Source organism: Ctenopharyngodon idella, chromosome 4, assembly GCF_019924925.1.
Source record: "Ctenopharyngodon idella isolate HZGC_01 chromosome 4, HZGC01, whole genome shotgun sequence".
Lineage (NCBI taxonomy): Eukaryota > Metazoa > Chordata > Actinopteri > Cypriniformes > Xenocyprididae > Ctenopharyngodon > Ctenopharyngodon idella.
Genome location: NC_067223.1, coordinates 6,851,978 through 6,877,434, shown reverse-complemented (window position 1 = coordinate 6,877,434; position 25,457 = coordinate 6,851,978). Strand labels below are relative to the sequence as shown.

General features: G+C 38.4%; 1 protein-coding gene across 5 annotated transcripts in view; it reads right to left on the bottom strand.

The window, feature by feature from the left end:
- bltp3b (bridge-like lipid transfer protein family member 3B) overlaps nt 1-25,328 on the bottom strand; it is a 35,096-nt gene extending 9,768 nt beyond the window's left edge. For 2 of the 5 annotated variants that reach the window (XM_051891001.1, XM_051891005.1), the window contains exons 1-19: nt 25,068-25,328; nt 12,660-12,822; nt 11,204-11,242; nt 10,920-11,011; nt 10,202-10,391; nt 9,982-10,122; nt 8,724-8,894; nt 8,300-8,480; nt 8,125-8,208; nt 7,879-8,025; nt 6,301-6,410; nt 5,782-5,923; nt 5,473-5,666; nt 4,003-5,372; nt 2,313-2,393; nt 1,848-1,996; nt 1,386-1,540; nt 1,083-1,233; nt 958-996 (exon numbers count right to left, since the gene is read on the bottom strand). In XM_051891001.1, coding sequence (XP_051746961.1) covers nt 958-996; nt 1,083-1,233; nt 1,386-1,540; nt 1,848-1,996; nt 2,313-2,393; nt 4,003-5,372; nt 5,473-5,666; nt 5,782-5,923; nt 6,301-6,410; nt 7,879-8,025; nt 8,125-8,208; nt 8,300-8,480; nt 8,724-8,894; nt 9,982-10,122; nt 10,202-10,391; nt 10,920-11,011; nt 11,204-11,242; nt 12,660-12,822; nt 25,068-25,111 — 3,643 coding nt within the window. In that variant the 5' untranslated portion in view covers nt 25,112-25,328. The remainder of the gene's footprint in view (nt 1-957; nt 997-1,082; nt 1,234-1,385; nt 1,541-1,847; nt 1,997-2,312; nt 2,394-4,002; nt 5,373-5,472; nt 5,667-5,781; nt 5,924-6,300; nt 6,411-7,878; nt 8,026-8,124; nt 8,209-8,299; nt 8,481-8,723; nt 8,895-9,981; nt 10,123-10,201; nt 10,392-10,919; nt 11,012-11,203; nt 11,243-12,659; nt 12,823-25,067) is intronic. The other 3 variants (XM_051891002.1, XM_051891003.1, XM_051891004.1) reach the window with 3 other exon arrangements.
- Between the last annotated feature and the right edge of the window lie 129 nt (nt 25,329-25,457).

The window sequence follows — 25,457 nt, the reverse complement described above, 5'->3', positions numbered from 1 at the left end:
GTCATTTTTTGAGGACTATGATAGTTTCTATGACAGATACTTATCCTATTAGCATCTTTCTCCATTGACAAACAAATTTTTTTTGCATTCTATATTTAATCCAATTAGTCGACTAATCCACCAACTAGTCACTTATAAAAATAAGCACAATCACTACACTACCACTACCAAATTTGGGGTCAGGTCAGTCATTTTGTTTTAAAGAAATTAATACTCGTATTCAGCAAGGATGCATTAAAGGTGCAATGTGCAAATTTTAGGAGGATCTACTGACAGAAATGCAATATAATATACATAACTATGGTTTCAGTGGTAAATAAAGACCTTACATAATGAACCGTTATGTTTTAATTACCTTAGAATAAGCCATTTACAGACACCGCAGGTCCACTTACATGTTAAGTCGCCATTTTGCGCCGGCATGTTTCTACAGTAGCCCTAAACGGACAAACTGCTCTACAGAGCACATTTGCTTGACTGGCTACTCTCTGCTGTCTCAGACGACGACATCTTTGTCCTGTGTTGGCCACCGTAGCTTTTCAATAATGCAATTCGCAACCTCACCGCTAGATGCCGCTAAAATTTACACACTGCACCTTTAAATTGATCAGAAGTGACAGTAAAGACATGTATAATGTTACATTTTAAAATATTTTAAAACAGAAAACGATTTTAAATTGTCACAACATTTGGCAATATTACTGTTTTCCTGCATTTTTCATAAAATAAATGCAGCCTTGGTGAGTATAAGCGACTTCTGTCAAAGACATTAAAAAATCTAACCGACCCCAAACTGTAGTGTATGTATTCAAACCAAACACAAAAAGTGCTGAGAGAGTGATCACACAACACACACAACTCGTGCAAACTCACAGACAGCATCTAAACTGACAGATGTGTCGTGCGCACAAACACACACACACTATGTAAACATATGAAGATACACACTTAAAGTACCTTCACCACTCTGAGCGACTGATGCTGAAGACACTAAACCTGAAGAAACGCAAACAGCAAGTGTTTATCAGGTGTAACGTTGACACATGTGCACACACAAACACAGGTGTCAAACACGGTCTTACCCAGGCTGCGGTTGCTAAGATACTGACGCAAACTGACGTTGCCGAGCTGATTGGGTCGGATCCGCCCCACCTCCAGAGCTACTGCTGTATCATCACCCTTCAGATCCAGAGAACAGCAGACCGAGTGAACCTTCAAAACCAATACCGACACCTGCAATACAGATATTATATACATAGATACAGATTACTAATACTGTAGATACATCATCAATCAGAGAATGTACTTACAATCTCATTATTTTCATTCAGGATAACAAAAAAGTTAACTTGGGAAAAGAGGAATGAAAGGAGAGAGGAAATTACAAGGTCTTTTGTGGGTTCGTCTATACTCTGTGAGGCAGCGCTCATGGCGTCAGGTGACTGGGTCTCATCTGCCTCCTGCGCGAGACTCACATTAGCCCCTTCTGTGGAAATCTGCTCATTTAGAACCTCTTTAAAGCCAGAGATTGATACGTCATCTGTAACAAAACACACATATGCATATTATTTGATTAGAGCGAGAGAATGTAACTGCATATGCAGAAAAATGTAAAATAAATATATATAATTTTCCCATAACGATTGGACCTGATGTTTAGCTTGTGCTAAATGGTAAATCTGAATGAATTTCTGGTTATGAAGAAATCATATTGCTCCATCAATGGAACAAAAATAGCCCAAATCTATAGATGTTACAATACTGCCCCCTTGTGGTCACAAACATAACATGGCTCTGGTATAAGAGAATACACAGCAGTAGAACATAGTGTTCTTGAGTTCATGTACCTCTCTCCAGCAGGCTGTAGCTGTCACAGTCCTCTAGTGAGTAGCTGTCTATGGAGAGATCATCCAGAGACTGTAGTGAAGGGCTTTTCTTCATGTTCTTAAAGGACACTGAGAAACTTGACTGTGACTTGCCCTGCATCAAACGACCACTGCAAGAGTACATGCACAAAAAACAGGAAAAAGTGAGTACAGCGAGCGCATGTCAGTACTTATATAAAGAATACCAAGAAGAAGGAAAAAAAAAAACACCAAGAATGATACAAAAAAGTTTGACTGAATGTAAAATACATTTCGGCCAAAATCAAAACACCAGTAAGAAACAGAGTCTGCAACACGTCCACGGTTCTACACAAAACACAGGGGACAAGCTAGTGTGAAATGATCACAATACCAATACCACGTTTTTGTCCACAAACATTTCACGCACACACAGATGGGCACAGAGTCCTACAGAGGGTGTCTTACATGTTGGACATGGAATATAAGGAGGTAGACCTGCTGTGCGTGGAGGTTAAGAGGTCAGAGACCACTGATAAACTGCCTTTCCTTCAGAAGAGAGATTGAACAAACACACACACACACACACACACACACACCCACCCAGAAGTCACATTCAGAGCAAGGAAGCAGTTGTGCATTGGGTTTTACTCCCAATTACACACACATACTCTCATAACATTCAAATATTTTATTTCTGCAATCACATCTACATTCAGTTATAGAACAAAGCTACAAAATTCACAATCCCGTAATGAAGACCAGATTCAATTCTATGCTGAATACTGAAAGGTGTGTCTAAAAGGCTGATGGCCTTAAACGTGCCTTGAATCATAACTTCACTTAGCCTTTAAAACTGATCAGCCTGTCAGGCACAAAGCGGGGCACCTTGCATATGTTGAACACTTCAGTATGGGCCCTGTCCCACTTGATGTAAATACTTGCAGTCTTGTGGCCTTCATATTTGGAGTTTGTGAAGGTAATGCTTAGATCAGGGTTGGAAAACTCTGCACCTCAGGGTCTACTTTCCTGCAGAGTTTAGATCCAACCCTAATCAAACACCTGAAAAATCCAGTGGTGGACAAAATATACAAATCAAGTACTTGAGTAAAAGTAGGGGGTGGAATTGGGGTATAATGTACTAGACACACAGATAGAGCTTAAATAGGTTACAGCTCAGTCTTTGAATTGTGAAGTAGCCAGCACTAGTCAATAAGGAAGATTATGCAGACACTTAATATGTATTGATCTCCAAATTAAGAAGATTTTATTATTCACTCTGACCGGATCATTTAAATCAGTGAGTTGTTGACTCGGCAACAGTACAATTCGCGAAATGGACACAGTTCTCACGTCTCGGAGTGGGTAACAATTTCTTCAGTTCAACATAATGAGGAACACCATGTTTTTATTAAATGTAGTGGAGTAAAATGAATTATATTATACTCGTGAAGTCGTGAAGTAAAAGGACAAAGCACAGATACTTGAAGAATCTACTTAAGTACAATAACAAAGTAAAAATCCTTAGTTACTGTCCACCACTGGAGAAACCAAACCAAAATTCTTCAGGATTACTTAAAAATTACATGCAGGTGTGTATGAAGCTAAACTCTGCAGGACAGTGGATCCGGAGGGCCAGAGTTGCCCACCCCTGGGTTAGATAGTAACCCTCATACTATGCATTTGCTGCTACCAAGGGGTAAGTTTAAGGATAGGTTTAGGGCAAGGGTGTCCTGCTCCTGGAGGGATACCTTCCAGCAGAGTTTAGCTCCAACTGGTTCCTGTACAACTGCCTGGAAGTTTCGAGTAATCCGGAAGAACATGATCAGCAGGGTTAGAAGTTTGCAGGAAGGTATTTCTCTATGAGCAGGGTTGGCTACCCCTGTCTATGTAGTCTACAAGACCGTTTGTTGTCCCATTTGTCATTTTAAGGTACAACAAGATGATCACAACCACCCCCTTTGTGCTTGTGAAGCACCCTTTAATGAAGGATGCGCTTTCGTCAACTATCCAATTAGTGCAACATTATGTCACCAAAGTGTGTACTCTAAGGTGGACAGGGGACAGAGCCATACAACTCTACTTCCATTATCAATTTTCAAAAACCAAGCAGGAAAGAATGGGTAGTTGTGCTCTAAATATACAAACACTGCAATACCTGGACATGGACTGAGGCAGCCTGCCTCCCTGACTCTTGTCGTTCCACTCCCTGGAAGAAGTGTCAGAGACTCCCGCAGTTCCACCTTGTGAGGTTTCACTCTGTTGCCCTTTGGTTTCAGTTCTGCTGCCCTCTCCATCAAAAGATCCTTCAATCAATTCCTTCTTCTCCTCAGACGGCACCTTCCCTCCAGATGCCACGCTACTCATCTCATCCATAGAAGCCTTTCTCAGAGCAGGAGATGGGGATGTGGATGGAAGGAGAGGAGACACGTTGAGCCCATGCGTATCCGCAAAGAGGAGCTGATCTGCGTTTGGAGTAGCCTCTCCTGCAGCCGAGGGTCTCTCGTGTTCCTCGCCCACCTCACTCCCAGCTTCAAGAGTGGTCCTGCTTTCTGAGGGGGAGACATCAGAGTCCAGGGGGCTGGTGCTTAAATCCGGTTGGGGAATAGGCTTTAAAAGTAGTGCAACTTCTGCACTTTTCATGAGCATGCCCACGCAGACGCTGAAGGGTTGTGTGGGACCCTGGAGCTTGGAGCCATACTGCTCCAGATCTTGCTGTAAAGTGCGCTGCAGAGATTTCACAGCATGTTGCAGTCTGAGCAGGAACATATACTGGCCATGGCTCACCTGAGCACTCAGGTGCTTCTGAACGTGCACTAGCACCTGCAAGTCTACTTCATTGGAAGAGGACGAGGAAGCAAGGGAAAGAGACGAAGAGGAGTCGCTAAATAGGCCATCTAGAGACTGTGGTTTGTGGAGACCATTGCTTGGCATGTTGCTTAGACATGCATCAGTGCTGTAGTACTCCTTAAGAAGCTTTTTCCTCTGCAGACGGTTGGCAATCTCTGCTGACTCACTGCGAGGCAACAGGCCTGACCCTACGCCTGCTCTGAGCCTCTCGTGGTGCAGGGTGTATCGGGCAGGGTGGCATACCCAAAGAGTCAGAGGGAAAGAGTCCACGCAAGGTGTCGGACGACCTCGCCCACTGCGTGAGCCCTCATAGTCCACCCAGAACTGAGAGAAGTGCAGAGCCCACAAGTCAGTGGCTGCTGGTGTTTTGAGGGCACTGGTGGAGAGAGATGGTGGAGCGAGGCCCCGGTACACATCATGAACACGCGTATCCTGCTCATGAGCATGCCGTTGGAAGGCTGAATGCAGCACAGAGAAGGAGTTTTGGGCATGAGGAAAGGAGGAAGAGAGGGAGGTGAAGAAGGGTTGCTCCTGGAAGGCCTGCAAAAGGGATTCCAGACTGGACCGAGTGCATCCAGAAGAGTGACGTGTGTTAGTGGCTACCATCTCAGAGGTCTGCACTGACAGAGAGCGAGGCTGGCCAGGCTGACCCTTCTCCTGGTCTGCAGGGACCACCAGCTACAAACATTAAAACACAGTTATATATTAAAATGCAGTTTGAGACAGACACTGCAACCCACATTTCACTGGAAGTATGCAAACGTAATTGAATTTCTACCTTCAGCATGAGTCCGTCCACTCTGATATCTACATGTTCGTCAGGTTTCTGAGAGTCATTGAGTTTGTACAGCTCCATAAATTGTTCTAAGCTCTGACGAAGGTCTAGTGCAAACAGATTGAGCCAAACCAGACTGCGCGAGTCAAGCACCAGCTGTAGCGCGTTCAACTGCACGTACAGGTTGGGACAAGGGACTGCAGGGAGAGAGTTTATTCATGTCAATTCAGAGAATGCTTGAGTTGAACTGATATTAAGTGAATATTCTGATTTTGTTTTGTTAATGATAAATGTTGGTCACTTCTGTCTTACTGGGATAGTCTTTGCCATCTGGGAAGTAGTACTCTGTGAATTCGGCATGGATGGCCGGCATCTCTTGGGGGAGATAGAGGGTTTTCTTATTGCAGGATATCATGCTTTGAGGACTGGATCGTGGCTGGTCTGCTGTAGACACCTTCAACATAGCGGAACAAACAACTTATAAAAAGGTTTTAACACAGTCTCACATTTTGAGCATTCAAGCCATGTTGCAGCTTTGATGTCAACGATGAAATCATTGGTTCTCACATGTTTTTTAAGTTTATATCAAACATGGCGACACATGGTGTCACACCATATTTGAATTTAAATTGAGCTGAGAACAAATGACATTAAACAGCTATTGCAGAAGATTTTCAGTGAACATGTTTCTGTTTTCTGATTTGGACTATAGCATGCAACTCATGTGGGCAACTTTTACAGTATTTTTGCATCTGTGTGCTCTTGTTTTTTTATGAATGAGCATGCAGATTGCAGAAAATCTGTTGTATGTGTGTGTTTATCCACACAAACCTGATAGATGCTGAAATCTGCCATCCGTAGCACAATTGAGCTGGACATGAGTTGGGTTCTCGGTGCAGATGGAGGCGAGAAGGAAGTGCTGGAGCTGGTGGAGATCTTTCCTGTGGGAAACACAATCTCAAAATTCACAATCACAGTGGACCACCTGCACAAACCGCAGCCATGTGTTTGTGTGGCACCTCAAACGCACACCAGAGAGGTACCTGTCTCCAGACACCAGCAGCAGTTGGCCGTAGGGGAGAGCGGCCACAAACCATCTGGGCCTGAGTCCAGCTCCCTAACCATTATCCCTTCACCCTGCGCCTCTAAGACAATCGACTGACGGACTGGGGACACAGAACCCATTACGCAAAAAAAACCTCTCAAACTCGGACAGGTGTTAGCTGCTATCAGGACACACTTAATGACCACTGCAAAACACACTCTAAGGACGTTATTAAAGCCATAATCACAATATGCTCATAAGCATTAGCCGTACTGCGCTACTGAGCTAAAAACTGTACACTTTAGCTAAAGGCACTTATACAAAGACTCTGCTACACTCTCAGAGGCCACAAGGAAAACTTTGAACTAGGGCTGCACGATGTATCGCACCATATGAAAAATAACATTGAAATCGCGCTTAAACGCGATTCTTAGTGCGATTATGAAATCGCAAATGTTGTGACTGTTTTTTTTATGCGCAGCTTGTCAATGAAGTACGGCTCCAAATGCTAATCCATCTGAAAGCACTGCGAGTTTGAGTCACTTATAATGTACATTTGAAAAAGCAACACGCGTCAAACATCTTTCCAGACATGAGAAGCATTTATTAACATCTTGTCCAAAAAAAGACATTTAATAACATGTTTTTACTCCAAACTCACTTCATAATGACAGTTGAGCATCCTTCTGTGAGATGATGTGGCTTCTTACACAGAATAAGGCAGTCGTGTGTTTATTAGTCATGTTTAATCAAAGCATTTCAATCTTCTGTTTATTCGGCTACAGTGATAGTATGATGCCCATAGGGATTTCCTGGAATGACATGTTAACTACTTCTGCGGCAGGGCATATTTGGAGTTTCTGCACAAGAGCGCCCTCTGGCTTTCAGATGGACAAGCATTTACTACTGATCACAGAGCCTTATAGCTCTGACAAACTGCGCATAAAATAATCGCAGCCTTTGCCAAATCACGTGCGATAAAATTTGCAATAAATCGCGATATATTGTGCAGCCCTACTTTGAACATAACTACAACCCATAACTGTGTGATCGGTGTCATCTGAAAGTGCCCTACAGTCTTTGAGAAGAGCCCTTAAAATAAAGTGTCACAAATTCTACATTAATAGTTTTTGGATGGGCAGATATCCAGATTTATGCATGTAGAAAGAACAGTTGTTAATGAAATAACCAGTGTCCAGATCACATTTAAAACAAAAATCCCCCCTTCCCCCCAAAAAAATAAAATAAATAAAAGTATAAAATAAAATAAAGTTTGCGATTTTTGTATTATTTTCATGACCCATTTTCTGTTTTTCAGTTACAGTGAACCAATCAATGTGTGTTAATGGGCAGGACATTCTCACCATGCTGAGGGGAGTTCTGCGACTGGCCACTGACTACGTTTTTGAGCATATCCACATTAGACTTAAACTCCTCCAGGAGAGAACGGGCCCAGGTCTCACGAGACTTTGTGGCCTCACTGTAATGCATCCAATGCAAACAGCCCTCACCTGAGAGAAAAAAAAAAAAACATTATCTTTAATAATCTGAACATCTTCCTGTTCAACAGGTTATTAAAAGGAAGCATCTATTTTGTTTGAGGAGTTTACCAGCTTTGTGGAAGGGGTAATAGTCTACAGTGATAGAACTGAAGGACAACTGCATTGCGCCACCATCTAATCTCTTATTAATTCCTGCAGAGGGAAAAAAGACACACATTTCAGCATAACACCACTAAACTCACACACTTTGGTATTAACAGTATTAAGTGTGGGCATGCGGTACCTCTGTCCTTGGCATTGGTGTCGTCACAAATATGCAGGTCCAAGTGTGTGATTTGGAGGTGGTGTGAGGTCTCACGAACATCATAGGAGTTAAACAGCCGTTCCATGGAAGCATTCTGATCTGCTGTGGCTGAAGCCTGCTGTGTGCGCACCTGCTGGGCTGAGGGGGGTGCCGTTGTTACCTAAAAACACCAACAGAGTTGAAATACACTGTACCTTAAGCTTAGATAACACACTAAAGACATTCAAACAAAGACATTTACAACATTTGACACTTCACCCACTGCAAAATCTAGTTATAACCAGTAGGGGGCACCAAAATATTACTTGGACAATAGAAGCCAAAAAAAAAAAAAAAAAAAAAGTCTGAAACAGGTGGTGTGGTTGATTGGGGAAGGGATGAGGAAGTGCCCTAAAACACACACCTGTGTGGTGTCGGGGGCCATAGTCTTCCTCTGCGCAGCTGATTTCTCCATGGCTTCACTGAGAGACTTCGCATACTGCACCATGGCCTTGAGCTGGGAGTCTGTCAGCACCCACAGCAGGTCATCCAGGATTAGAATCAGCTTTGATGCAACAACATTACAGTCTTTCATCTGGAAAACAAATGAACATACAGCCGTGACATAAATAATGTGCAAATTTAAATTCGTAATTTCTTCATCAGAAAACAAAAACACATTATATAAATATAAATATATACACACACACACACACACAGTACTGTGCAAAAGTCCACCATTATATGTTGTTTTAGCAATGGTATAATGACCATATATAATTATTTATAAGTCTCTTTATTAGAATATAACCAGAAAATACAGGAAATTTGAATTCAGTATTAAAAAACAGAATTAAAAAAAAACTAAAGTGGCAAGTATTTAGTGACCTCCTCTTACACTTGAGCAATAGCAGGAACCCGGCTCTCTTAAACCTAAATGGAATGGAAAAGGACTGGAAGGCCAAGAAAACTTCAAAATATGATGAGAAATGACTCATATTTTCTTCTTTGAGAAATTGGAAGTAGTCCAGGAGGTCACACTAAATACTGATTTTTGCCTAAAGAAGCCATTTTGTTCTGTTTTCTTGTTTTTTTTTTTGTTTTTTTTTTACATTTTGTGTACATATTTCCTGTATATTCTGTTTGTATCATAATAAAGACCAAAAAATAAATATGGATGGTCATTAAAACATTGCTAAAACAACAACGCTGGTGGTGGCCTAAGACTTTTGCACAGTACTGTATAAATATATATAACATTTAAACATATATATATATATATTTTTTTTTTTTTTTTTTTTTTTTTTTTTAAATCCAGGTTTATAAAGGATTTTAAAACCCAGATTTTCTGTCCCAAACCCTGCTGAATTTCATTTAATTGAACAAAATTTGACCGTACTAATTTAACGTGTTTTGTTTGTGATTGCTTGTGTGTGTGTAGCTGAATGCTACCAAAATAAAACCCTCTAATCAGCTGCCAATATTGAGACTACCAACAGAAAAACAGATCCCGGCTGCCCTCAGAGCTGAACCATAAAAGAATGAGTGCTACATGCACTCTCATAAATACACACGCTAGTACACAGTGATTCAAAAATTGACAAAGTTTGGATCTAATTCTGTACATTTAACCCTATGTTACTGTTTAAGGGTGTGTAACGAATGTGTGTGTGTATCCTTACCCTCCTCTTTAAAGTGACTCTGATCCTTGATTGGTTGGTGATGAGGCGTATGGGTGCTCTGAGGACCTCATGTTCTGTGTTCTGGATGGCATCTGCTTCAATCCTGATCATCTGCCAGCTCACTTCCTTAAACGTTAGGATCTAGAATGCATCATAATGTAAGCATAAAAAAACACGTCTAATGCCCTCAACAAAACCCCAGAGAGATCTATGTTATCACCTCTCCACGTGTGGGGTCCAGGATGCGTGTGTATCGCAGGTCACCAGTGGCCCAGCTGGTGTTGACGCTGTAGACCTGGAGCTGCGAGAGCTCGAAGGAGGCATTAAAGGCTTTGGCGCTGATACGGATCACTATGGAGTTCACAGAGAGTGAGATGCCCTCCACCACTTTCTCCGCAAAACCATATTCACTGATGAAAACAGAATAAGATTAAAAAACAACCCCACAAACAAACATACAGACTTGCTACTGCCAATACATTTACAGACATGCTGCTGCTGCATATATAACATGTATGAAATAACCCCCATAGAAGATCTATACAGGTGGAGCTGGGGAAGGTGGAGGGTATCTGTAGTGTGCTGCAAGGTTATTGGCTGCTGATGCCACAGCATGTAAATAACATGTAAATAACGATATGATCGCTAACAAATTGAGTTAAGGACCTATCCGCCTGCGCCATCTAGAGTTTCATGACAGAACTTTGTATATTATAATATTGCGAGCAAGTTTTACACTGTGACAAGCACTCACCAAAAAATAATATCTAGCCCAGAAAACAAACAAACAAAAACAAATACAAAAAGAAATAATGTTTTCTATGGCTTTTCAATTTATATACATCCAGGTTTTGAATAACAGAGGGAACCATGAAAACAGGAAGCAGCGGAGAAGAGATACAAATCAAGTAAGAGAGTGCCGATCAGTTGAAACGGACCTTTGACCCGAGGCTGTTGCAATGGGTGATGGACCGTTGGGAGGGCGAGGCTCGTCACAGGTGCTCATCTCCATGACAACTTTATCCAAGGACTGAAAAAAATTATTTACAGCCACAATAATTAAGCTGCAGAAAATATAATTGCCTTTAATCAGAGCAGCAATTCGAACAAAACTAAAACCACAACCAAACACGAAACGCAACACAAAAAAACAAAACAAAAACAAAAGATACAATAAAACAATTTACAAATTTATAAATAGAAAAATAATTAATGTTATTACCAGAGTGATTGGATGAGTCTTCAGCTTGGTCCATGGGATCTAGGGTGCACACACACACATGAAAAATATATTTACAGTTTATGAAACACTGTCCTTTGTAATTAAAGTACACAGATTGTAATTAGGCACTGTTTGCAGCACCTTTTCTGAGATATGATGTGTGTACTCATATCTATGATGCTGTTTATTAATAATGTTGCTGCAGGCCCCTAGATAAACACATACACTTTTTAGGGATTGGTTTTATTGTATTTCCTTAAGTTTTGGTTATACTTGTGAGGGCTAAATTACGTAAAATGTCCTCAGAATTATAGTAAAACCAACTTGTGTGGACTGAAGTGGTCCTCAGTATTTTAAACATTCATAAATCATGTTGTGCTTCAAATCTAATAATCATTAAAGGTTTGTTTGAAGATCATGTTTAGGTGTAGGGAATAGTAAATATCATTATCTTTGTATGAAAACCATTGTGTCTATTATATGTTTGTGTGTGTGTGTGTGTGTGTGTGTGTGTGCGTATTTAATAGTATTAAAAATAAAAATGATTAATATTATTATTATAACATTGTTAATATGTTAGATTATTATTAATATTACTGTAATAATAATTATTATTAATACTAACAACAGTAATATACTACTACAATTATATTAATTATTATTATTATAAAAACAATATCAAGTTATGTTAAATTGATATCACGTTAAATTTAAAATATTTTAAATATATTTTGTTAAAATAATTAAAAAATAAAATGCTAGAAAATAATATAAACATTTTAAACACTACGTGAATTTAATTAGACAATATTATAACGTACAATATGAAAAATGTATATTTATTTTGAGATTTGCTAAAAATTTATCTTTATTATAATCTCCACTATTATAATCAATATTATTTTAGCATTACTTTTATTATTATTATTATTATTATATTAATAATAAAAATAACATCTTCAATTTATGGCCAATGTTAAATTTAAACTATTTTAAATACACTTTTAAAAATATTTTTTCAAAATTAATTAAAAATAAAACACTTCAACATTATCTAGATTTAGACACCATTCATTTTTTTAAAAATTTCATAGAAATTTTGCTAAAGATGTTATTAAATTATTAAGTGTTATTAAATTATTACCCTTTAAACATTAACTTTAAGTGAGGTTTACATGATGGCAAAGACTATGTAAAAATAGGGGAAATGTAAAAATGTAAAAAGTTGGAGAAAAGAGCATACACAATTAAATGTACAATACTGTCCAAAATGGTAAATAAAAAATCTCTACTAACTGTTTGATAAACAATAAGGTACATATCGTATGGACATTATACAAATCTGAATGTAGCCTAAGTGTGTAAATCTAGAGGGCTGAGCTCAATCAGCAGAGCTCTTCCCAGCAGATCCTATGATTATAGTGTCAGAGGGACTCATAATGATGGCGTCTCATACCCGGATGGCGGCCTTGTTGCAGAAGACTTTATTAATGGCGAGCCAGGTGGGCAGATCCAACATGTTCTGCAAAACCTCCTCATCCAGCTCCAGGTTGGTAAGCTGGCCCTCCCCTTTCAGAGTGCTCAGATTAATCTTATCTGGGGAGAGGTTCTTAGCAAACCTGCAGAAAAGAGAAAGAGAGAGAGAGAGAAAGAGAGAGAGAGGAACAGGGAGAAATGAGGGAATAAAATCAGTAAGATGAATGAAGAGAATGAGGGGAGGCATAAAAAAACATATGCACACACATTGCAGTTTTCCATTATGGTTTAATGGCTCTTTCTCTTGACTGCAATTACAACTTTACAAGCAAGCAGACCGGTGAGCGGTCATGCTGTTACCACCCACCACTGAGCTGTGCGAGTTTGAGTGTGAGTGTGTGTGTGTGCGCGTGTGGACACTGGTGGACATTAAAGGGTTAGTTCACCCAAAAATGAATCATCTTCGGAACACAAATTAAGATATTTTTGATGAAATCCGATGCCTCAGTGAGGCCTTGTTTCGAATCAGTGATTCGGATCACGTATCAAACTGCTGAAATCACATGACTTTGGCGCTCCGAACAACTGATTCAAAACAAAAGATTTGTAAAGCTTCGAAGCAGTGTTTTGAAATCGTCCATCACTAGATATTGTTGAAAAGTCGTTATTTTGGGGGGGTTTTTGGTGCACAAAAAGTATTCTTGTCACTTTATGATATTAAGGTAGAACCACTGTAGTCACTTGAACTGTTTTAAAAATGTTTTGAGTACCTTTCTGGATCTTGAGAAGTTCGGTGACATTGCTGGCAATAGAGGCCTTACCGAGCCATTGGATTTCATCAAAAATATCTTAATTTGTGTTCTGAAGATTGACGAAGGTCTTACGGGTGTAGAACGACATGAGGGTGAGTAGTTAATGACATAATTTTCATTTTTGGGTGAACTAACCCTTTAATAAGTAGTTCAATAATGACAGTTCACTGATTAAAGTACACAGTGCAGGGGCGAAAACACAGAAAACAGAACTTTCCCATAAGATGATGACGTATTACAATTAAAACTATGAATGTAAAGTAAGAATTATCATAACATTTTGTCTGATTTCATCCTACGGACATGCTGCTTCTGTGAACTTGATGGTTAATGAATGAAGGAGTCAGAGATAATTATTTATGTCATTTAACACTGCAGCCTTGGGCAATCCAAAACTATTGCCTGTCATTTGTTTTACATGGGAAGCTAATCATTAATTATTCATCCATTCATCCATCTATCCATTCCATCATGGGATTACAATCCATCAAGTAAATGCTCCCACTGCAGCACACTTTTACTAAAGATGCAAAAAAAAACAAAAAAAAAAACTAAAATTAATATGACTGCTGCATTTGCATTTGGAGGTCACAGACAGGCTACGTTTTTCATCTATGTAATGCTGACACACCATCCACGATGAAATCAATAGATTTAGTGCTAAACTTGAACGTATAGCAACCTTGAGGATCTGAATCTGCATCAGTGACCCGGAGAACGTGAGGAGAGCTCTACATGGCCGTGACCTTCTGTTTCTGAGCCGATTGATTTTTCAGTTAATGTTTAAGAGTGTTCCCGCAAGAGCAATGTTCTCTGCATGGCTCTTGTGCCGAGGTTGATAACAGAACTCTTTTATTTGTTATCATTTCCTTCAGCTGTTTTCACTCTGCGGGCTAATGGCATAAACAGGTCAGGGTGTGGAAAAACCGGTCACTCAAAGCCTATGATGTGGCCAAGGTCAATGCTAGTCTGGGCAAAAAATGTTTTGGTGTGTCATGAATAGCTTGAAGATGTTGGATGGCCTGTTTGTTTGACCTTCAGCCCAGTTTAAAAGCACACAGAGTCACAGTTCAGCCACAGCAAATTTTTCTTTCTGACGCAGATTAAACTGAAAGCTAGACTTAAAAATGATTGCTCCTTTGAGTCACCGTTAAATGTGTAATTAGGTCCCTGACTAGGTGTAATCTGTGTTTGAGTGAATAGCCTTAGATGGCTGGTTAATCCTGTTTCACTCCAACAGAACCAAATAAAGAGCTCTATATAAAGGACTACAAGTAGATTATAAAAGCCTAATTACTGTGTGACAAAACACTAATAACCACTTCAATAACTTCAAAGCTTCTCATATAAAGGCAACTAAGAGTTTAAAAACTGCACTGAGGTAACCACTGATCTGGAAACCTAGAAACAACTATACTTTAGTTCATAACAAGATAGATGATAAAGTTCACAGCGTCTGTGATTCTAAAGACTGAATAAGGATGACAGTGTCTAAAGGTCGGAAGCCGTGGCACTCATTTTCCGGAAAATCTCTCTTTGTAGTCCGGCTTAATGCAATGGAAAATATAAAATAATAAAAAAATAAAAATAAAAAAAATAAATAAATAAATAATGAATGAATGTAAGCAGAAAATAAATTATAAATTAAACATTAAACAATAAAAAGAAAAACAATAAAATAAAATTACACCATAAATTAAATAGAACAAAAATAATTAAAGAGTGAATAAAAATAAAATAAATAAATAAAAATGAATGTAAGCAAAAAATAAATATAAGGAATAAATAAATTATAAATTAAACATTAAACAATAAAAAGAAAAACAATAAAATAAAATTACACCATAAATTAAAAAGAACAAAAATAATTAAAGAGTGAATAAAAATAAAATAAATAAATGAAATGTAATTAAACTAAAAAAATGTAATAATAGAAAAAATAAATAAGAACACAAAACAAAACAAAAACTACAACAAAACAACACAGTAAAATATGAAACAAAACACAAAATTGATTGTTTATTAGGGGTCAAACCCCGAAGGGGCGAAGACCCCTATTGAAATCGTTAGTTTTCTTATTATTTTTCTTCCGCTCGAGTCTATGGCAGCCCAAAGAACCGTATGGTAAAAATTTGGCATACAGATAGGACAGTCTGAAATGTTACCATAGCAAATTTGGAGTCTCTACCTCAAACCCTCTAGCGCCACCAACAGTTCAAATATTCACTCATGTTTATGCTTATAACTTCTGACGATTTAATTTCCGTCATGAAAATTTTTCCACCATTTTGAATTTTCTGAAAAACCTACTCTTCCTAGTGCGTTTGTCCAATTTGCATGAAATTTGGTATGTAGAATCTACTCACACTAAAAAACTTATTAAAAGATTTCTGAAATCACATAGAAGAACATGTAGACTCACACAGGATCTGCATAGTTTTTATATATTCTTTCAGCACTTAATTTATGACCTTAAATTTGCAGAACGCATTTAAATATGACAAATTCATTTTTTTGTTTTTTTGTTTTGGAAAATAAAAGTATTCAGGAGGGAAAAAACAGTGAGGGTGGAATCTTGATGAGGCAGAGGAGTTTCCACAGAACTGTGGTGTGAATTACTAAACCACCACCGCGTGGGCTTGTTCATCACGCTGCGTGTAAAACAAAAGCAAACACGAGATGAGAAGTGTGTGAAAACATGCCAACTTTGATAGGCAAGCCAGTTCAAAATGAAACTTGAATAGTCTGGCCTCTGCGTTACGTAGCTGTGCTCTGTGAACGGTTAAATATTCATTCAGACACGGCCTACCTTCAGTCCATGATATATCAGATATCGGGTCAGAACGCTCCACCACTACACTGAAGAGATCAGACAGGTGCCAGCCAGGTGACATCATTCAGGTGGGCTTGATTCAACTACACCTGGGTCATCTAGTAGTAATGCATCTTTATTCGGTGCTAATGGACTGAACTCAGATCTTATTTCAATGTTGAAAACAGTTAAAAACAAAATGAGGCTCTGAAGATCAAAACCAGTGTGAAGGACAAGTGAGAATACAAGTTCACACATTTTTACCATTGCGTGATGTATACCGCCATATACTACCCCATCCTAGATGACAAGAAGGTCATTTAAAGCCTATAAATCAACCTCCTACAAAATGAACAGTGTTATAACAGTCAACACATTCTGTCCTGGTGATACCAGCACTGCTGAACTGACGTGAGGGTGGTGTTGGGTCTAAACAACACAAGACAGCACTGTGACATGGACAGACACTCATTCATACCATAATATCACATAATATGCACAAAGCTCCATAGACTGAAATCACATAGAAGAACGAGTAGACCTACTACTGTTTAGGCAGCTAAAAGCATAAACAATTAACCTAATGATGGGTGAGGCACATTCAAAGTTATTGTAAAATACCGATAAACCATACTGACTGCCGAATAGCTTTTTGTGATTAGAATTGGTTTATTATACAATTGCTGCTACAACTATTTCATAAAGAGAGTAAGTCACTCCAGTCATGCTTTACAGTGAATTAACCATACAGTGATTGAGTATGTTTAACATGGTGAAGTCTGTGGCCACTCTGTCTATAATACCAAGAAATTAGACATCAAGCTGTAATAATGTCATAATTTGCATTATGATTCAGCATCACTGTGGGAAATGAGCTCGCAGATACAGTGTCTTCTGTGACATTGTGACAAGACATCCCACTACTGTAGGCACCGTAAGTGTATTTGTTCAAATTTGTATAAACTTAGCTCTTATAGTGTCTTGGTACTATGTCTGTGAATATAGGAAGCCATTTAAAGTCAACATGAAACAACATTTATAAATCATTTTACATCCATAAATGTAACTTTTTCCTTTCAAGTGAAACAGGATATTTAAAGGGATAGTTCACCCAAAAATGAAAAATTGATGTTTATCTGCTTACCCCCAGGGCATCCAAGACGTAGGTGACTTTGTTTCTTCAGTAGAACACAAATGATGATTCGTCATCAGAGCGCGTTCAGACCTCACCAACCGGATGCGCAAGGCAGTTGGACATAGTGGTGTTTTAGAGGTAAAAAATGATTCTGTTCGGTTTCTAGCACAATCCGATCGTTTCGTGTCTTAGGACATCAATGTGTCGTCACGAGCCGCAGGGTTTAATTTGGATTTGTCTGTGCATGTTTTTTTTGACTCTTATAGATGGAGTTACCATTGACAAGCATTATACGACTGACAGACCGCAACGGTTGGAGTTAAAAATCATCATTTGTGTTCTACTGAAGAAACAAAGTCACCTACATCTTGGATGCCCTGGGGGTAAGCAGATAAACATCAAATTTTCATTTTTGGGTGAACTATCCCTTTAAAAATAAAAACAAATGTACACTCTAAAAACAACACTAGGTTGAGCCAGTTGGGTCATTTTGTTCACCAAGTATGTCATCTCTTCACCAAGCGCTTATAGAGATACACACGGGAGCGTTTAACCGCTTTTTAAATATTTTTTAAATTTCAGTACCAATAGGTACCAAAGTCGGTACTTTTGACAACTCTAGAAGTGACAAATTCTCTGTATTTTGTCAATCATATCTAACATAATAGCAGCTTGGATCCCTGCACTCACTGGATGAATTTCAAAGTGTGGGCATCTCTTGAATGAGATGCTTGAAGGAGATTATGTCCCAGTTATGGTGACTTATTAATCTAATGCTTTACGCCAAGGACACAGAAGGAGAGCTCTGAATAGCCCAAACGCAGCAGTTATTCACAGGATGACAAAAGCCCTCACAGACCCTATGCAAATGTCACAATGATACACACATAAACAAACACAAGTGCAATGTGTGCAAAGCGCCATCCTGCATCTCAGCACAGGGTTTTAGACAAGCCCCAAGAGGTGCATGGATGAATTCTAGGCAGGAAAAAAAAAAAAAAAAATATCAGCATCCAATGGGAGTCGTTAGAGAACAACAGCTGAGGGACAGAACCTGAGGAAGGTCGGCAAGGCGATAACATCGACAGAAGCAAGGATGAACAGCACAGCAGCGGTAAAAGAGAACAGACGGTTACATTACTAAGGGCTTTCCTCCAGACAGAAGATGTTAATGCTCTTTTTTATGGCAAATAAACACTGATCAACTCATGCCATAGTCCAGAACTAAGCCGCTTGCTATAGAAACATAGACCTACTAGGCATATGTCCAATAAAAACTTATTATCATTAACTTCTCGGAAGACACAACACAGCAGCAGTAATTTTGTGATTTCAATTGTGATTAGTTTCAGATTCATTTGGGTATACTGGTTAAAATGAAAGAAATTGTCCTCTCCGCTAATGCTGTAAATTATACAAGTGTTTCAGACTGATTCAAACAAGTAACTCAGCTTTTTGACTCTTAAAAGTCAATAGTTTTAGTATTTCAACTAGGGCTGCACGATTTATCACACGATACGAAAAATAACATTGAACTTAAACACGATTCTTAGTGCAATTATGAAATTGCAAAGGCTGCGATTATTTTATTTTTTTGCGCAGCTTGTCAATGAAGTATGACTCCAAATGCTAATCCATCTGAAAGCACTGCGAGTTTGAGTCACTTATAATGTACATTTGAAAAAGCAACACACGTCAAACATCTTTCCAGACATGAGAAGCATTTATTAACATCTTGTCCAACAAAAGACATTTAATAACATGTTTTTACTCCAAACTCACTTCATAATGACAGTTGAGCATCTTCTGTGAGATGATGTGGCTTCTTACACAGAATAAGGCAGTCGTGTGTTTATTAGTCATGTTTAATCAATCAAAGCATTTCAATCTTCTGTTTATTCAGCTACAGCAATATGATGCATGTTATCTACTTCTGCGGCAGGGCATATGTGGAGTTTCTGCACAAAAGCGCCCTCTGGCTTTATGATGGAGAAGCATTTACTACTGATCACAGAGCCGTACAGCTCTGACAAGCTGCGCATAAAATAATCGCAGCCTTTGCCAAATCACGTTCAGTTTAATCGCGATAAATCTTGCAGCCCTAATTTTAACAAACTTATTTTATTAGTTTAAGATTGTCATCTAATATTTACATTTTATTTTAACTTTATTTCAATTAACAAAAACAAACATGGATAAAAAAAACAACAACATGAGGGTGAGTAATTAATGACAGAATTTTCATTTTTGGGTGAAATATCCCTTTAATTAGTTTTACTTCCAGGTAACATAATTGAGAGGCATTTCATGCCATAATAGCGTGGTACAGGGTCTTTTTTTTATTGTATCACATTAAATACAGACTGATGTTAAGTCAGCTTCATTATGCTGACACTTCTTAAGACTGACAACACAACCCATCAACTTAATCTCAAAAACTATCTAGGTCTAGATCTGCATTTCCTTATTTCTAAGACTGTGAAACTACAACACCAAAGTCTAACTACCAAAGAGTTGAATCAAGGGGAAACTCCATAAGCAGCCATCTGAAGTCATTCTCTGAGGCTGTGTTTGTGTGTGTACAGATCAGACAACCTCATTTTGGATAAATGATGAAAAAAGCTGAAGGAAAAAAAAAAAAATCCAACTTGGTGCTTTAAGTTTCACTTCAGTTCACACTACAGTGATGTGAAACCTCGGCCTCAATATGTGGAACAAACCCTGCATCCTGATTCTGTTTAAGTCCCGGAGTAACAGGAAGTGACTTTTATACTAGGAGTAACCATTATCAACATAATCGACTGAAAGCTGCTAAACAGCCACATGTTGCTTGTCAGGTCTATTGCAATAAACCTGATCAATGGCAAACCACAGTCGCTGTGAATGACAGTTTCTGTAGAAGTGCTGTAGAAAATGCACCTGGGAATGCATCTGTTCAATTGTGTCAGTCAGACCGCTGCCTTTTTCCTGTGTGTGTATTGATTTTCTACACAATCTTCCACTTTAAAACACTTTATTCCTCCTGAAGAAGAAACATTACAACGAGTATTGTGTTACTTTAGTTTAATAAATCAACCAAAATCAAGTCACACAAATATTAAGTCAAAAATGATAACCTCTACTATACTCACCCTCAGGTCTTTAGTAACCAGTATGACTTACTTTCTTCCATAGAGAACAAAAGGAGAAGATTATCAAGATGTTCAGGCTGCTCTTTTCCATACAGTGAACATGAATAGTGACTGGTCTCCATTTATTTTCATTATATGAAAAACAGCAGCTCTTCCAGGTTTGGAACAACACGAATGTGAGTAAATAATGACATTTCTGAGTGAACTATCGCTTCAGATTAACACTGTTCTTAAGAATAACACTGATTCTCTGATGTAAATATTTTCTCAGTCTGGCTTGGAGTTCATGCAGTGTCTGAAAAACTAGTCCTAAAAGGGCAAACACAGCCTCATTGACCACCACAGGAATTTTTACCCTGGTTTTACAATGAATAACCATGAGCACACACTAACAAACAGATAGGACTATGTTATTCAGTTCATCTTCTAATATGGGGGTCACAGACTGGAAATACAGGCTGGGCACGTTTCATTCCTCTGACAAATGCCTACAGCTTCAATCAGACCCCTTCAGGGCAGCTTCTGATTTTCACCAAATCAGACTCTCCAAAAACACACACACACACACACACACACACACACACATATACATATATATCATATTTTTTAATATTACATATATATATACATATATACATATATATTTAAATTTAAAATATTTATAAAAATTGTAATTATAAATTAATATTAATATTATATATTTAACAAAATAAATAAATAATATAATAATATAATTTAATATAATTAATATTTTCATATTGTACACTATACCTCAAGTTAGTTTCACTGCTTTAATTTAAAGTTTGTGTAGCACTAAGGTAGTGCATAATGCCTGGTGGGTAAATTTCCTTTTCCACTTCTTGTGAAGTAATATTGACTTGTTCCCCATGCTATTTTACACTTTCTACGGTTTGGGATTGCACTTAAGATGGCCGCATACCCTGTGAAGTCCACTTTGTAGGGTAGTATCAGGCGACTGGAAAGTATCCAAAACGTTTGATAAGCTATAACAATAAATATGAGACTATTACAGACTGAAAAAGTGCTGCCACAAGAGGAAAACTTGATTTTGTGTAGGTCAAAGTCTGGGCGAAAGTCTCTCAGTGGTAAATAAATTAAACGCTACGTCATAAACAATAAGTCAAGGTCCACAGAGTGCGCACTATCCATTTTTAGGAGGCCTTGAGTGCTAATATTCCTCCAGAAAACGCAGAGTGCGCAACCAACACATACAAGCCCTAAACATGTCCAACCTGAAGAGCATGGCCAAAAGTTACGACACTTATGAAATGCCATCTCACACAACTTCATTTTATCACACCGACTGGTCGACAACGTGGACCTGAGCTATTGCTTATCAAATGAGGAACACAATGAGACCACATTTCACCATTTTACCAAGTGTCATTTTGAATGAAAAGGTGTAGGATTTCATCTGGATTCGCTCCACTGAGGGAATAAATAATGCAGGTAGGTTGGACTCAAGAACTGACACTACAATGGCACACAATAGTGAAACCATTTGGCACAATGTGCACTCGGCCGCAAAGGCGAAACGTTGTTTCTGTTGAACCCAGGCCTCACCCTAACAATCCACCCAGATTTAATTCAAGTTTCCACAGCAAACTGAACACATTAGAAATTAAAAAGACATGACTCAATCATCTTGCGAAATTGGAGGGTCGACTGTCTAAGGGGCCATTCACGCCATAATATTACTATAACTATAAAGTAATAATGATTCTAATTCTAAAACAATATGAAAGTCCACACCACAACTGAGAAATGGTATCACTCAAATTGCTTTTAGATTGATTTATTTCTATCTGGTAAACAATAAATCAATGACAGCCCAACTTTTAAAGAGCTTGAGTATTTAATGCAGCAAATGACATAACTGAAGAGCCAGCTTATAAACGGAATACTGCATTGGTGTGGTCGTTAATGTAGTTATTGTTACAGTTATCTTTACAGTTATCATTCTTGGTGTGAACGGGCATTAAAAGTCCTGCAGATTTCAACACAACTGGAATGCATTTTCAGAAAGTTTTACGTATCTCCTGCACATCCTTGTCTTGTGTATTACAAAAATGAACATCATTTACTATCATAAGTCATTATTGTCTGTGTTTTTTCCATCAATACAATGAAAAGTCAATGGGGTCCAATGTTGTTTTGGACCCCAAAATGCCCACAAAAGAAAGAAAGTCATATAAATTTGGAGCAAAATGAGGTTGAGTAAATGATTTTTCATTTTTTAATTGTACTATCCCTTTAAAAAAGAATGCCAATTTTTTTTTATCTCTCAGCTCTTTTGCCATGCAATTCTGCAGATTTTGTCTAATATTAGAACAAAAAGTCCAAATCTGTTGATCTAGGCCCGGTGATGTTACATCATGGCCACAGGCACTCAAGGGGACAAGTCACATAGCCTACCAAAAATTACGATTTAAAGTCACTATGAACGAAAGATCTTTTCTTCCATATTTTGACGTACTTCCAAGTGTAACGGCTTATCGAAAAAAATGAAAGGTGGACATTTGGTTCTATGCATTGGTTGTTATTTGAATTTTGAGATGTGGCCGCTGCTCTTAAAAAAATGGAGGCAGAGGAAGGGTAGTTTAAAGGGGTGAGGGTTAAGTCAGGGGTGTCCAATCCTGCTCCTGGAGAGCCACTGTCCTGCAAAGTTTAGCTTCAACCCCAATTAAACAACGCATAAAACCCATAAAAAGTTTTCTGTTTTTAGTTGAAAAAGGTCGTGTAAACAGCCCCTAAAAAAAACACAAAATTGTGAAAACGGTGACATCATATGCATGCATATTACGTATCACGTGTTACGTGTTCAGTCGCATCGTTTTTCCTTACAAAGTGCCATCGCCAACTACTGGCCTGGTATGCATAATACAGTTTTTAAGAATTTTCGCAGTGTTGAGGGTAACGCATAACAAGTAACTTGAGTTATGTAATCAGATTACTTTTTTTTCAAGTAACTAGTAAAGTAACACATTACTTTTAAATTTACAACAAAATATCTGAGTTACTTTTTCAAATAAGTATTGAAAATTGACTGATAGCTCTCCTGTCCCTATGTTGAGAGAAATCGTGAATAAGTGCAGAGGCGTTGTGTGTGCTGTGTGTGAACATGATGGTTACTTAGTTTTAGAATAAAATGTGAAACGGATGCAGTATAATTCAAAATGAATAAAAACAGTGAAATACAATCTCAGAATATGACGCAAACCTACAATAATTAAATATGTTAAATTACAAATATACTTTATGTACTTAATCTCACTTTATTAACCAATGTATTTGCTGCTGATCTTCGATCCAATTCAATCAGACTAATAAGCAAAAATGACTTTAAATAAACATGACATTTGTGTTTCATTTTTTTTTTTAAATTTAATATTGATGTTTGGTGTTGAACTTTCTTCTCCTGCATCCTATTCTTCTTCAATCCAGAATGGCTGAAAAGCTGAAAAGTCAGCCCAGGTGAGAAAAAGTAACCCAAAAGTAATGTAACGTCCATAAAAAGTAACTAACGTGATTAGTAAGGCTACTTTTTTAAGGAGTAACGCAGTATTATAATGCATTACTTTTAAAAGTACATGAAACATGAAAAACGCAAAGGAAAAACTTTTCCACTTTTAGTACATCAATGTTGTGTAAACATACCCATAGATGTCCCCCTAATCAATCAGCTCGCTAGTAAAGACCTCAGATGGACGTGTCAGATAACAAAAACATCAAAAATGTTCAGTGTTGTGGGTACTCCAGAACTAGGGTTGGGAACCACTGCGCAAGAAAATCTAGTTATGACATTCTGATTAAAAAATTACAAGGTCAAAAAGTGTTCAAAAATGAAACAAACATGCATGGATGAACAGAGTGCATTTTCATTTCATGCTGACTTTAAGATCAATCAACATGGGTTTTTCACATTCAGACTCTTAAACCTTACATTTATCTCCCATAATCATAAATATTAGGATATATCCTTGGGTTACATGGGGGGCCTGAAAGCATCCAACTAGACTATTTGATAACAAACTGACCTTTAAATGTCAATTAAATACAACATTGGGCTGAAAATGGGGTCAGGCTGCCATGCTAATAGTAAGTGAATCCACTTAGACCTTACCAAAGACCTTAGAAAGGGATGAGGGGTGGTTTCCAAAGCAGAACACATCTAGAAAGGGATTTCAAGCCAGACAGCTCTCTTATAACACTGACCCATAAAAACACATTAAGATGGGAGCAGACAGACTCGTTTAGCTTGAGACATGACACCCAAAGCATGTTTTGACATCAACCCAGTGGAACAGCATTTTCTCTGGCAAGCTGTCAAAACCCAGTTATGACCCATCAGCATGTGTCATCCAGCACAGCCACATCAGCAGGACTCATCTAAGCCTTCGACCCACGGTTCACATTTATCAGGCATCGACATGTATGTAAAAGACCGAAAAGGTGTCAGTAAGGGATCAGCTCTGACCTGGAGAGATGTTTCAGGATCTGTTTCTTGATCAATCCAGCCATGACCGGTATCTCATCAATCACTTATCCAAGGACGGGCGGTAGATTTTGGAAGCTATACATTTTAGGTTTCCTCCGGTCAACCGGAGTGCTTTTTTCTAAATAATGAGGCGTCGGAATGGGCGAATATAAACATGACTCGTAGAGGCGTCCGTCGCTACCGCTTTACCGTCGGGTCCATGTTGAATGCGCAGTGACGCGTCGGTGGACAAGCGCGCATGCGCAGGAGCGCCTCACGAAAATGAGGCTCGCCCAACTCCGTTGAGCCAATAGGAATCCGGCTTGACGTTTACGTCACATCATAGCTTAGTGTTTCTAATAGAAATATTTATATTTTATTGGCAAATAA